A 13840-nucleotide genomic window follows, 5' to 3' on the forward strand; every position below is an offset into this window, starting at 1 on the left:
GGTAATCCAATGGGGGCACTGGATCCCAAGACTCTGGGATCATGACTTGAGTTGAAGGCAGTCACTTAACCGACTAAGCCATCCAGGTGCCCTACAATTTTCTTAAATTTGTTAAGGGTTATTTTGTGACCTAACATGTGATCTGTTCTGGAGAGTATTCCATGCGTACCTGAAAAGAGTTTGTATTTTGCTGCTGTTGGGTGGAATGTTTTGTGTATGTCTATTAGGTATATTGGTGATAGTATACATATCCTCTGTTCCTTTATTCATCTTCTGACAGGATGTTCTGTCCATTATTGAACGTGGAGTGATGAAATCTCTTATGTTGTTATCTTTCCCGCCTTTAGTTCTATAAATGTTTGCTTTGTATATTTGGGCTTACATATATTGCTCTGATGTTGGATACTTATATACTTATAATTATTTTCCTGGTGAATTGACCCTTTTTTATCATAACATCTTCATTTCTAATGATAGTTGTTGACTTAAAGTATTGTCATATGGTATGAATATATGGCTGTCCTTTCTCTCTTTTGGTTACCATTTGCTTAGAATATCTTCTTTTACCCATTCATTTTTAGCCAGTGTGTGTTCTTAAATGTGAAGTAAATCTTTTGTAGTCAGCATATATTTGTATCTTGGTTTTTATCCTGTCAGCCTCTCTATATTTTGAAGTGGGAGTTTAACCCATTTACATTTAAGGTGATCACAAATAGAGAAAGCTTTAATATTGCCATTTTGTTCATTATTTTCTGAGTCTTACAGCCTTTGTTAAAAAAAAAAAAAGTACTCATTTATTTTTGAGAAAAAGAGAGCAAGTTTGGGGAGAGGGAGAGGGAGAGAATCTTCAAGCAGACTTGCAGTTGAGCAGGGAGCCCAATGCCCAGCTTGATCTCAGAACCCTGAGATCATGACCTGAGCTGAAAGCAAGAGTTGGACACTTAAGTGACAGCCACCCAAGTGCCCTTGCTCTTACAGCTTTTTGTCCCTCATTTCCTCTGTTGCTATCTTACTTTGTGGCTCATTGAGTATTATTTTTTTGTAGTGACATGCTTTGACTCCTTACCCATTATCTTTTTTTGTATCTTCTGTGGGTATTTTGTTTGCGTTTACCATGGGGCTTATAGAAAACATCTTACAGCTGTAACAGAGTATTATAATCTGTTAACAACTTAACTTCTGCTACATATAGAAGCTCTTTTTATTCTCCCCACATTTTGTTATTGTTGTCACAAATCACCTCTTTTTGTATTGTGTACCCATTGACATATTTTTATAGCTTTGTCATTTATACATTTGCCTTTTAACTCCCATATGAGAATTTAAAGTGATTTATGTACAGTCATTACAGTATTATTGTATTCTGTGTTCTTCTCTTTATTTACCTTTATCACTGAGATTTCATACTTTGATAAGCTTTTCTGTTGCTAATAGCCTTTAATTTCAACTTGAAGGGTTTCCTTTCACATTTTCTTTCTTTTTTTTTTTTTATTTATTTGGCAGACAGAGATCACAGGTAGGCAGAGAGGCAGGCAGAGAGAGAGGAGGAAGCAGGCTCCCTGCTGAGCAGAGAGCCCAATGCAAGGCTTGATCCCGGGACCCTGGGATCATGACCTGAGCCGAAGGCAGAGGCTTCAACCCACTGAGCCACCCAGGCGCCCTCCTTTCACATTTCTTGAAAGGCAGTTGTAATGGGTGAACTCCCTCAGCTTTTGTTTATTTGAAAAAGTATTTCTTTTTCACTTTGAAAGAACGTTTTGCTGGTTATAATATTCCTGTTTTTTTTTTTTTCCCCTTTCAGCACTTTGAATATCTTACCTAGCATCCCCTTCTGCCTATATGATTTCTGCTGAGGAATCTGCTACTAGTCTTACAGCAGGGGTGGGGGAGCTCTTTAATAATCCCATCATTCTAAACTAAACTTTTTTTTTTTTTTTTTAATTTTTTTTAAGAGGGAGAGAGAGTTAGGGGCAGACGGAGAGAATCTTAAGGTGGCTCCATGCCCACCAGGGAGCCCCACACAGGACTTGATCTCACAGCCCAGAGATAAGACCTGAGCCAAAATCAGGATTTGGGGGCTTAACCAACCGAGACACCCAGGCACCACTCCCATCATTCTAAGTCAATTGTTTTTCATTGACTTGAATTCTGAAGGAGGGAAGCAAAAGCATAGAATTTTCTGAAACCAGAAGATCAGGAGACTGAATTATAGTGCACTTTCCAGCTTATTTTAAAAATTTAAAGTTAGAGAATTTATTCTCTTTTTTCTGCCTCACAGTGGAATGCTCAAGAGCAGAGGAATTGGGTGCTTAGGTGGCTTAGTCAGTTAAGTGTCTGCCTTTGACTCAGGTCATAATCATAGGGTCCTGGGATTGAGTCCTGCATCAGGCTCCCTGTTCAGTGGGGAGTCTGCTTCTGCTTCTACCCCTACCCCCAGTTGTTCTCTCTCTTTCTCTCACTCTTTCAAATAAATAAAATGTTTTAAAAAGCAGAGGAATCAATAATACGTAATTACCTCTCAAGTAAGTCAATCAATACATATGTAACTTCATTAGGAAAACAACAGTTCATACTTTATGCAAAAAATATTTTCCATATGTATATATTTGTGTTTCCACCTATTTTGTTTTTCCCATTGGCTTTTGACAATTTACTGTGGGATATAATAGCCTTTGAACTGTATTAAGTTTAATATAGGTACAGTAAAATATTCTCACTTAGGTTTTTTCATTTATGAACTCACTAGGAAACAATAAACACCCAATCATGCTTCTTTAAGTCTGAGGCTTGTAAAAACAATAACAACAACAACAAAACCTGTGCTCTTCAACATAAATAGAGTACTTTATTTCTTTTCTGACAGTATAATTAAAACAGTTGTTTCAAACCATACAGCTAAATGCACTATTTTATAAAATGTCAGTAAATGTACTGATTGCCTTCCCAGAACTAAGAATCTGTCAAAGTGTCTTAGTAGAAATCTTACCAGAAGGGGTAATTGAAACTTGGGCAATGCAATCTAAGATAACCTTTTGTTTTTAATTAAAATGGGGAATAAGAAGCCAGTTCAAAAATTTGTCTCCCTTCATTTGCTCAAGGTAGGGTGATGGAACCTGTGTTCTAATAGAGCCCCAACACTTGTTAAAAACATCAGTTTTGCCTGTGTGCTGAGTCCAGCCATTACATACATAGCTCCAAATGCTGCCATGGTGTATCATGGTCAGGCTCATTAATGAATTAATGTTTAACCATTACTTTTTGGTTAGCAGGTTAGTAGAGGATTTTTCTTCCTTCTTGAAAGTGAATTAAAGTAGATATCTTCCTCAGCTTAGAAGGAACAGGCTTTCTAAGATTACAGCAGATAGGGGAAATTTAACAATTTAGACAACAAAAGTGTGAAATGCACTGGAAGGAAAATAAAATTTTTTTTGGAGCTACATTGTGCCATTAATAGGCTTATGGTAAGTATTCACTTGTAGATTTTGAATTGAAGTTTTAAAAACAGCTTTATTAAGATATAATTCATATGTTTTATGTTCTATATATGCTGTATAATTCATCCATTCAAAATGTACAGTTCAGTGACTTAGTATATTCACAGAGCTGTGCAAATGTAATTACAAATAATTTGAGAACATTTTCATTATCCCCCCCCAAGAAACCTTGTACCCATTAGCAATCACTCCCCATTTCCCTCTACACCTTTTCAATCTTAAGCAATTACTTTCTGTCTCTTTAGATTTACCTATTCTGGACATTTCATGTAAATGGAATCATATAATATGTAGTCATTCGTGACAGGCTTCTTACACTTGGCATGATGTTTGCAAGGTTCCTTTGCCTTTTTATGGCTGAACAGTATTTCCATTGTATGACTACACTACATTTTCTTTATCAGTTCATCAGTTGATGGAAACTTGGGTTGTTTCTACTGTTTGGCTATTGTGAGTTATGTTGCTCTGAACATTCACGTAGGAGTTTTTTGTGTGGATATGTTTTCATTTCTCTTGGGTAGATAGATATCTAGAAGTAGAATTGCCAGATCATATGGTGATTCTGTTTAAACATTTGATAAACTACCAAACTGTTTTCGAAGGGGTGCACCATTTTATATTCCTACCAGGAGTGTATGATGGTTTCATATTCTCCATATCCTTACCAACATTTGCTATTATCTTTTTTTTAATGATAGATCCTATTGGATATTAAATGGTATGTCATTCTGCTTTTGAATTGCAATTATGTCATGGCTGATGATGGTTGAATATCCCTGTCTTTATTAACATTTATCTTCTTTGGATCCTTTGCTCCTTTAGAATTGGGTTATTTGTCCTTTCATTATTGAGTTATGAGAATTCTTTACATATTCTGGATATGTATCCCTTATTAGACTATTTGTAAAAAAATTTTCCCCCATTTTGTGGGTTGTCTTTTCATTTTCTTTCTACTGTCCTTCAAAAGATAAATGCTTTGAATTTGAAGAAATCTATTTTTTTCTTCAGATGCACTTGCTTTTGGTGTCATATCTAGGAAGGCTTTGCCTAATCTAAGGTCACAAAGATGTACTATTATATTTTCTTTAAGAGTTTGATAGTGTTAGCTTTACATTTGGGTCTAAAATTTATTGTGAGTTAATTTTTATGTGTTGTGTGAGAAAAGGGCCCAGATCCATTCTTTTGTATGTGGATATCTAGTTGTTGAAATCCAGCACCATTTTTCAGGGACTCTTCTTTCTCCATTTTTCTTGGCATATTTATAAAAAATCAATAGAAGATGAATATAAGGATTTACTCCTAGACTCTGAGTTCTCTTTCATTTTTTTTTCATTGCATTTTTTAAAAAATTTTATTTATTCATTTGTGAGAGAGAGAGAGAAAGAGAGAGAGCACACAAGTAGGCAGAGAGGCAGGCAGAGGCAGAGAGAGAAGCGGGCTCCCTACTGAGCAAGAATCTGGATGTGACCTGAGCAGCAGCCTAACCGACTGAGCCATCCAGGTGCCCATCATTGATTTATATTTTTTATTGTTACTGCTGCTAAGACACTTGTTTGATTACTGTAGCTTTGTAGTGAATCTTGAAGTTGAGAAGTTTGAGTCTCAAACTTTGTTCTTTTTTAAGATTGTTTGGCTGTTTGGGATCCCTCACTTTTCCGCACGATTTTTAGAATCAATTTTTCAATTCTGGCAAATCAGCCAGCTAGGATTTTGATGGGATTGTGCTGAATCTGTAGATCTATTTGGAAAACATTGCTGTCTTGGCAGTATTACGTTTTTTGATCCACAAATGAATTGCATTTCTCTTTTTATTGTGTTCGCAGAGGGATTGAAACGGACCCCTGGAGACGAATTTTTGTTCATTAGCCACCCCCTTACAGTACAACTAATTTTACTTATTTCATGTTGGAATAACAATTTCACTGTACAGTTATTTGTTGTTTATATATCCTGTGTTTTAGCTTCTTATTTGAACTGTAGACTTCTTTGGAGCAGGATATATTTTAACTACTTTTGTATTTCTGAGAGTTAATGTCATGCTTGTTTAAGAAAACCCATTTTGGGGATGCCTGGGTGTCTCAGTGGGTTAAGCCTCTGCCTTCGGCTCAGGTCATGATCTCAGGGTCCTGGGATCGGGTCCTGCATCGGGCTTCTTGCTCATCGAGAAGCCTGCTTCTCTCTCCGCCTCTGCCTGCCATTCTGCCTGCTTGTGCACGCAGTCTTTCCTTCTCTCTCTCTGACAAATAAATAAATAAATAAAATCTTAAAAAAAATTATTTTGATTGGTATTGGCAGGTCATTATAAAAAAGAGACTAGTAGTTGTACTATGAAATTACCGCTGACAACAAATGGCTAGCTAACATTCTTTTAAGTCTTCAAAGTTATATGTATTCCCATTATTCTTTTGAAGAAAAACAAAATAATGATTGCATTACAGATCTATTTCCTTTGAAGGCATAACAAATACATTCTTTACATTCATTTTAGGTACCGAATCTGATTCCAGTTTTAATGTTCAAATTGGGAAGACCGCTGGAACCCGTATTATATAATGACATCTTGTATACTTTACCTACACTTGGTGTTCACAAGGTTTGTATATTAAACAGTTTGCCTGGGGACAAAAAAGAGAGTGAGGCATGCCTAATACATTGAATTTTGAGCCCTTAATTTTGCCATGACTGCTGTTTCTCTTGTTGGGCCAGAAGTATTTATTATGGTATTTTAAGAATTAATTCTTTGAAATCATATAATAGCCAGTTTTCCCCATTGGCTATTGTCTGAGATAAGGTCTTATGCCCCCAGGTTTGCTAGCTGGCCCCTCCCCAAAACTGTCCCCTCACCTCTGAGAAGATGGGTTGTATTGTAGTTGGCTTCTGTTTCAGTCTTTATTCTGTGATAAGGGATTTTCACATTGTTGGGGTCACTTTGGGATTACCTACATTCACATTTGAGAAACCAAAGTTTCTTCAACATTTTCTAGGTGTGTATAGGACAAATTCTACGAGTGATCCAACTTCTTGGAACTACTCCACAACTAAGACCTGTCACCCTGCGCTTGTTGACATCTTTGTGGGAAAAGCAGGTAAGCTCAGGTGTACACTTGTGTATTAAACATGTCCCTTTCACCAAAGCAAATCAGTTTTGTCAGTGTGTGTGACAGTACTTTGATGCAGTAGGGTTTGGAGTGCCATCAGTGATTGCATTCAGAGATTTTGGTTTAGCGTGCTGCTTTTGATCTGTAATGCAGTCGGTGGTGATTGACTCTCAAAGAGAAATTGAGAATAGAAAAAAAGGTATTTCCTTAATTCTGAACTTTATTTTTCCATCTGCATGGAAAAAGTAATAGAAATATGGTTATACGTGATTAGTGCCTTTGTAATTAGGGTGAGATTCCGCCACCTTTTTCTTGTCTTATGAAATGAACAGTACATGGGTCTGTAAGAAAATCCCCAGCAATCACAAAACCATTCTTCGCTGCTGATTAGAAGAAATGCTTTACAATTAGTGATGCAAATTGTGGGATTTGGAGGTAAAAATGCTGTGTAAAATGATTATTCAACTCCAGTTGGGAAATTATCTTTTTTATGAAATTCCCTTCTTAGGATCGTGTCTACCCTGAACTGCAGCGTTTCATGGCCATGTCCGATGTGCCTTCTCTGTCTGTGGGCAAGGAAGTCCAGTGGGAAAAACTCATCGCCAAAGCAGCATCAATCAGAGACATATGTAAGCAAAGGTAAGATGCGCTTAATCCTTGGGAGTGGATATCGTGATATATCCTTTGCTCTTAATTTTTTTATTGTAAGAAAAAAACTATGAATGATAGAGGGTATTTGGGTAAGAATAAATTAATTTTAAGTTCCAGTTTTCTGATTGTAGAACTTAGTAGGATTGGATAATAACTTTGAGAAGCAAGGATGTCTTTTTATTTCAGATCTAGCCTTGTATCTAGATTTATAGGAAATTCGTATCCTTTTCTGGATAATAATTCAATATTAAGATAAAAAAATGTGATGCTATGTTTTCTGGGGTGTTTTTGGGTATACAAATCCCTGAAACGTAAGCAGTGGACTATAACAAATTGTTGTTGTTCTTCTTCTTCTTTTTTTTAAAGATTTATTTATTTAATAATAAATAATAATAAAGTGAGAGGTCACAGGCAGAGGGAGAAGCAGGCTCCCTGCTGAGATGGGAACCTGATGTGGGACTTGATCCCAGGACCCTGAGATCATGACCTGAACTGAGGGCAGACGCTTAACCAGCTCAGTCACCCAGGCGTCCCTGTAGTCATCTATTCTTTTTTATATTTTCCCTGTATTATGCCTGATTGTTAAAGGGAGTTTGAATAGGGAAGATCTCATTTGTGACTCATTGTCTAGAATTAATTACTAGAATTGTTACAAAGAAGGCCTGATCTTTAATCCCCACATATGCTCGTAAGGAAGACATGAAGGTATTGGGGAAGTGACTCCATCCGCTGTTGTAGATTTGGGATTATCCTGAAGCTGGTAATGTGGATGATTCTTGTTTCAAATCTGGGGTCAGGATGTATCCACTTCTCAGCAGTTCTGCCTCTTTTCTAAGTTCAGCCTTTTGGCAATGTCAACATAGCCTAACTGTACAAGTCACACACACATGAAACCCAAGACCCGGGCGTGTGGATTCTCTTGAGCTACTGGCGTGGACGACATTTTAGAGATGAAGGGTTATTAGCGGACATTTTAATTTTACACCCTTAAAGCTCAGCTTCAGGAGAAGTTAGATATCAGAGTAGGTCAGTCTGTTGATAACTTATTCCACCTCAAGGTCTGCCAACGTTTTCCAGTTTTGGAAAATGATTACTGTTTTCCAGACAGTGAAATGGTAGAATCCAGCCAGGCAAATTTCATCAGTTGGGAGTTTGTTAGTGGAAACCGTTCTGTAACACAGCAGTTATGAGGAAAGCCGGGGATGGACCTGAGCATTTCTTTGAGAAGTTCCGGTCATTCTGGGGCTAGCACACTGCCTGCGGAAGAAAGAGAAGAAGGGAAGGAGGAGGAGTGAGTGAATCCAGTGTCGTGCTGCGGGGGTTCATCAGTTACGATTCATATCCTTACTTTTATCATCAGCGTCATCAGCGTCGTTACTGTGATAGGTGTAACCACCTAGTCAGGTGTCACTGCCGTTACGGTGTCACCACCTGTCACTGCTGTAATAAATCATCTTCTCCTCTCCAATCCCTGCTTTTGTAGTCAGTGGATGGTACCAGAGCCCCTGGCAGGCAGGAATAGCTCTATCTTTACAGATAATCTCAATGAGGTAAGTCATTGAAACTTACCTCAGTCTCACCATTATTACAGACTTGAGTTTTTCAATCCAAGGCAATAGCATTTACAATTTAGGGAGAAGACAGTTTGTTAGCAAGAGTCCTCTTGCTTGGATAATATTTCTTTATCAAAAATGAGCCTCACATTACAGCAGGAATGACGATGACACGAATCGTGGCAGAAAACATATGTTTGTATTTGCGGGTCAACATTTAATGGATGTAAGGGTAAAGAAAGCTCTAAAGCTTTTTGATCAGGCAAAAGTCCTGGGGTGGGGGGAGTGTGCTCTTCAGCTTTAATCTTGTTTCTAAACTATCCTTTCTCATAGGCCCTACCAGCATGGTGCAGATATGTTGGCGGCCGTTTCCCAGGTGTTGAACGAGTGCACCAAGCCTGATCAAGCCACTCCAGCAGCTTTGGTGCTCCAAGGTCTTCACGCTCTCTGCCAAGCGGAGGTAGGCTTTTTAACCTTATATTGGATCCTTTTGAAGAAAGTACTAACTGGATGCACCATACTTGTTACAAGGACATAAGTTTAGATTCAGTTAATCGAGTACTGAATGTTCACTCCCCGAGAATTTGGTTAGGGAGTGAGTTTAGTCAGATTCTTTCTTGAAATATCTGGTTCCGCAGACGTTCTCCAGAGGCTAGAGACAACCACTCTGTTTTCCCTTGTTCTTTATTTCCTGTGTTATTTGCAACACGGGATAGTTATGCTTCTAGGAGAACTTGTGCGTAAATCTGCTTCTTAGGTTTGCGATTAGCATGCTGTAGAAGCAGAGGAGGTGAAGAGATTGGCATACACCCGTGGCAACTTTATAGCCAGCAGAAATTATGGTTGGCTTGAAGACTGGCAAAGGATCCTTCTTTCCTAGTCACTAGTTTGGGTAGGATGGATTGATGTTAGACTTGCACCTCTAACCATTTTCTGAATTTGAGCCCATTCCCCAGTTGATGACTCAGCAGACAGAATCTTCAGCATTTTGGAGAAAGGTGATAATGATGTCAAAGATCACTGATGACCAAAGGTTTTGACACAGTGAGACATACTTACACAATTGGAGTCTTTTTGCGAAGGAGACTAAGTGGAATTCTCTTAGTGTTGGCAATTATGGTTGGTACAATAATGAATGTAATGTTATAATAAAACAGGCAGTGACTGTACTCGTGTTTATATGCTCATGTTCTTGTGCTAAGTACTTTCCATTTATGCTTCTCATTAATTCGGCAGTATGGGGATTATAACGCCGTTTTATAGATAAGGAAAATAGACCTTCGAGGGCGGTTGTTTACTCAGGATCTTGATATGAGACTGCTCTTTTCTTTTCCTTTTTTTTTTTTTTTTTTTAAAGATTTTATTTATTTGACAGCACAAGTAGGCAGGGAGGCAGGCAGAGAGGGGGGGGGGGGAAGCAGGCTCCCTCCTGAGCAGAGAGCCCGATGCGGGGCATGATCCCAGGACTCTGGGATCATGACCTGAGCTGAAAGCAGAGGCTTAACCCACTGAGCCACCCAGGCGCCCTGAGACTGCTCTTTTGGGTAGATATTTCCTTTAGCAGAGAGTGAGCACCATCACTGTTCAGGAACTGGTATATGCTGAGGGCTCTACCTCTAGAGCCTGGGCCCAGTGGTGGCAGAGCTGTTAGGGTCTCCTAGCAGAGGGCTGCTGCAGCAGGGGACAACTACACAAAACCAATGACTGTTGTTTGTTATTGCTTCCTTTAGTCATCTGGAATTGGCGAGTGTCACTTGAGTAATGATCTTGCTTTCCTAATAAAGAATTCTAAACCTCTTTTGGAAATGAGTTTTTAGTAGGAGCTTTGAGAGAAGAGAGAATTCTATGCTTTCCCCTCCAAAGGGTGATCAGTGTTACCGTTTTGGAGGATTTCCTGGTCATTATTTTTTCTAAACAGGAATCAAGTCCTTTCCAAAATTAACCTTTTCTCCTCTAACAGATGGTAATTTTGTCTTACCATGTCCATAATTCCTTTGTGTTCTCCACCTGTCCTCTGCTGTTAACACGGCTCTGTTGCCTATAGATGCTTATTAACTCATAAGAAATGCTCAATGTGTCGTGCTGATTTTTCTCATTCCATTTTCTCTAAGATATCATTAACTGTAGTTAGTACTGGAGACATGAAAAATGTATCAGATGGCAGGAAGCATCTTTGTTTTTGGGCAGTTATGGAACTGTACCTGACATATACCAGTTTTTAGCTTCCTGTCCTTTGGTTAATTTACTTAGCCTCTGAGCGTCTCGTTCTTTAAGTGAATGGAAAAGATTGCCCCAAAACAAAAGAAACCTGGCATAATGTCTGCTGACATAGGTGCTCTTTAAATGTTGAGTTTGCTCCTGGAAAAGCGGTATGCTGTTGGATATACTGGTGCCATCAAGAAGGTTCTAAGTAGTTTTTTGTTTTTAATCTTGTCCCTAAAGTTTACATAATAAAGAACAGTGACTTAACATCTTCCTATAGACGGTATCATGTCCTTTCTGCACTGAAGCTCTTGTTACTTCCTTCAATACTTAAAGGAGACAGTTGAGGATTGTTGAAGTCTAGTCCCCCAGTCCAAACTACTACCCAGGGGACTTTACTAAATATGATCTAAATCCGTTCAGGCTGCTGTAATACAACACAACATACACTGGGTAGCTTATTAGCAAACATTTCTTTCTCATGGTCTGGAGGTTTGTAAGTTTGAGCTCATGGTGCTGGTATATTCAGCATCTGGTGAGGGCCTCCTTCTTGGTTCTTAGATGGCCATCTTTGTAGATAGCTTCAACCTCACACAGCTGCAGGGGCAGGAGAGGTCTCTGGAGATTCTTTATAGGGTCACCAACCCCAGTCATGAAGGCTCTGTCCTCTTAACCTAGTCATTCCCTAAAGATCCCAGCTCCTAAAACTCTCATCTTGAGAATTGCGATTTCAATATATGAATTTTGGAGGGGATGGAAGTGTTCTGCCCATGGCAGCCACTTTGCTTCTCACATTCCGTTGTCTTGTAGAGGAGTTAAGACATCATGTCTCTAGGTATTTTATTTAATGAGGCCTGTGTCTTATTTTGATACCTTAATATTCCTTCCTTTGCTTGGTTGAAGGCATTTCTCTTTTCTATTGTGTTTCTCTCCTTCCTTTTTTGTTTCTTTTCGTGTTATGAAATACAAATCTTGTATTTTTTTTTTTAAATCAAAAATTCACTTTTAAGGGGTGCCTGCGTAGCTCAGTCGGTTGAGCGTCTGACTCTTGGTTTCGGCTCAGGTCATGATCTCAGAGTCATGAGATTGAATTCCGAGTTGGGATCTGCCCTCAGTGCAGAGTCTGCTTGACCCTCCCTCTGCTCCTCCCCTGCCCCGCTTGTGTGCGCATTCTCTCTCTCTCTCAAATAAGTAAGTAAGTAAATAAATAAATAAAACCTTAAAAAAAATTCCCTTGACAGGTTGCAAATGAAATAAATCCACTCTGTCTTTTGAACAAATAGAGGTACCCTTTTCAAATCCTTTTTGTATTAAGATGAGTATTAATAAATCATAAAGCAATACTGGCAGTCACTTAACTTCATTTTTTATAGAGAGTGCTTATTTTCTTGTCACTTATTTTTCATTTTTCTTTTCTAAGAAAATAAACTCACTGTTTTATTGACCCTTACCAGAGGTACTTAGTGTTATTTACCATCTTTTCCTCATAGATAGTACAAGTGTCCTGAGTTGTGGAATTATTTTTTTTTCCCCTGAGTTGTGGAATTTGTTGAAATTGGCTGTATCACTGTTAATTTTGGCAATAGAAATACTCTTTTTAAAAAAATTTTTTTGGAATAGCTTTATGTTCATTTAAATAAGTTGGCATAATCTATTTCCCCTTGATGAATCTTGACGGTAGTAATTGATCCTTGTATTTTGTTTAAGCTGTTCCAAGCCTTTTTTGTATGTGTTCATTGTTTGTGAAGTTGCTGCTGTTATGTCCTGTGGTGTGTGTTAAAGTTGCAAAATACACTCAATTTGGTGGCTCTTGCCAAGACGCATTTACTAATTTTGGGCTAATCTTTTTTTTTTTTGCCAGCATGCTATCCATAGAAGCCAGTATGCATTCTTTGAGGCCATTTATTCTGTCTTCTAATTGATATCATGTGTGAAGCAATTGATGGTTGCCGAGAGTTTCAAGAATGAAAATATTCAGCACAGTTATAAATCTATTTCCCACTAGCATTTGGTAGTAATTTGTCTATCCGCAGCTTTTTAGATCCTTAACTGTCAAATATAATTAAGAATATAGAAAGCTGGGGCGCCTGCGTGGCTCAGTCGTTAGGCATCTGCCTTCTGCTCAGGTCATGATCCTGGTGTCCTGGGATCAAGCCCCACATCAGGCTCCCTGCTCAGCGGGAAGCCTGCTTCTCCCTCTCCTACTCCCCCTGCTTGTGTTCCCTCTACTCTCTGTGTTTCTCTCTGTCAAAAAAAATAAATAAAATCTTAAAAAAAAAAAGAATATAGAAAGCCAAAAACAATGAAATTTTAAAAACCAATAAGGGAAAGAGTAAAATCGAATAATCCTATCTTTTAGAAAGTGCCTCATTTGGAAAACCATTTCAAATTGAATTTCTCTGGACTTTCCTTGCCTTTTGTAAGTAAGTAGAGCTCTTTTTTTTAAGGTCTATCCTGGATTCCTCAGTTTTAGAGTCACAATTATGAAATTCGTTTTTCTGGAGGGTGAAATTAAGCCTGCAATTCCCCCTCCTTAATCACGTATCATGGCCTCCAATGAGAGATTGAAAGGGTGGATTCCATGTCATTGCCAACTCCATGAAGGTGAAGATTGTGTTTCCTGTGTGGGTTTCTTCGATGCTGCTTTACTAGACAGAAATGTAAGGGGAAATCCTAGGAATCTTGATGAACCTTAAAGATAAGAATGTAGTTTCCATTTTGGAACTGGAAAAGAAACTTACTCTTTTTTTTTTTTTTTTTAAGGTTTTATTTATTTATCTGACAGAGATCACAGGTAGGCAGAGAGGCAGGCAGAGAGAGAGGAGGAAGTAGGCTCCCTGCT

General features: G+C 38.4%; 1 protein-coding gene across 8 annotated transcripts in view; it reads left to right on the top strand.

Moving 5' to 3' along the window:
* The window catches only part of FOCAD (focadhesin), a 296022-nt gene that overhangs the window by 134502 nt on the left and 147680 nt on the right, over positions 1–13840 (top strand). For all 8 annotated transcript variants that reach the window (XR_014301953.1, XR_014301954.1, XM_082695369.1 and 5 more), the window contains 4 exons: positions 5983–6087; positions 6479–6580; positions 7101–7231; positions 9130–9256. Coding sequence is in view for 6 of the 8 variants with exons in the window: in XM_082695369.1 (XP_082551495.1) it covers positions 5983–6087; positions 6479–6580; positions 7101–7231; positions 9130–9256 (465 nt within the window). In the remaining 2 variants the exon portion in view is untranslated. The remainder of the gene's footprint in view (positions 1–5982; positions 6088–6478; positions 6581–7100; positions 7232–9129; positions 9257–13840) is intronic.

This window comes from Mustela nivalis, assembly GCF_964662115.1.
Source record: "Mustela nivalis genome assembly, chromosome: 13".
Classification (NCBI taxonomy): Eukaryota; Metazoa; Chordata; class Mammalia; order Carnivora; family Mustelidae; genus Mustela; species Mustela nivalis.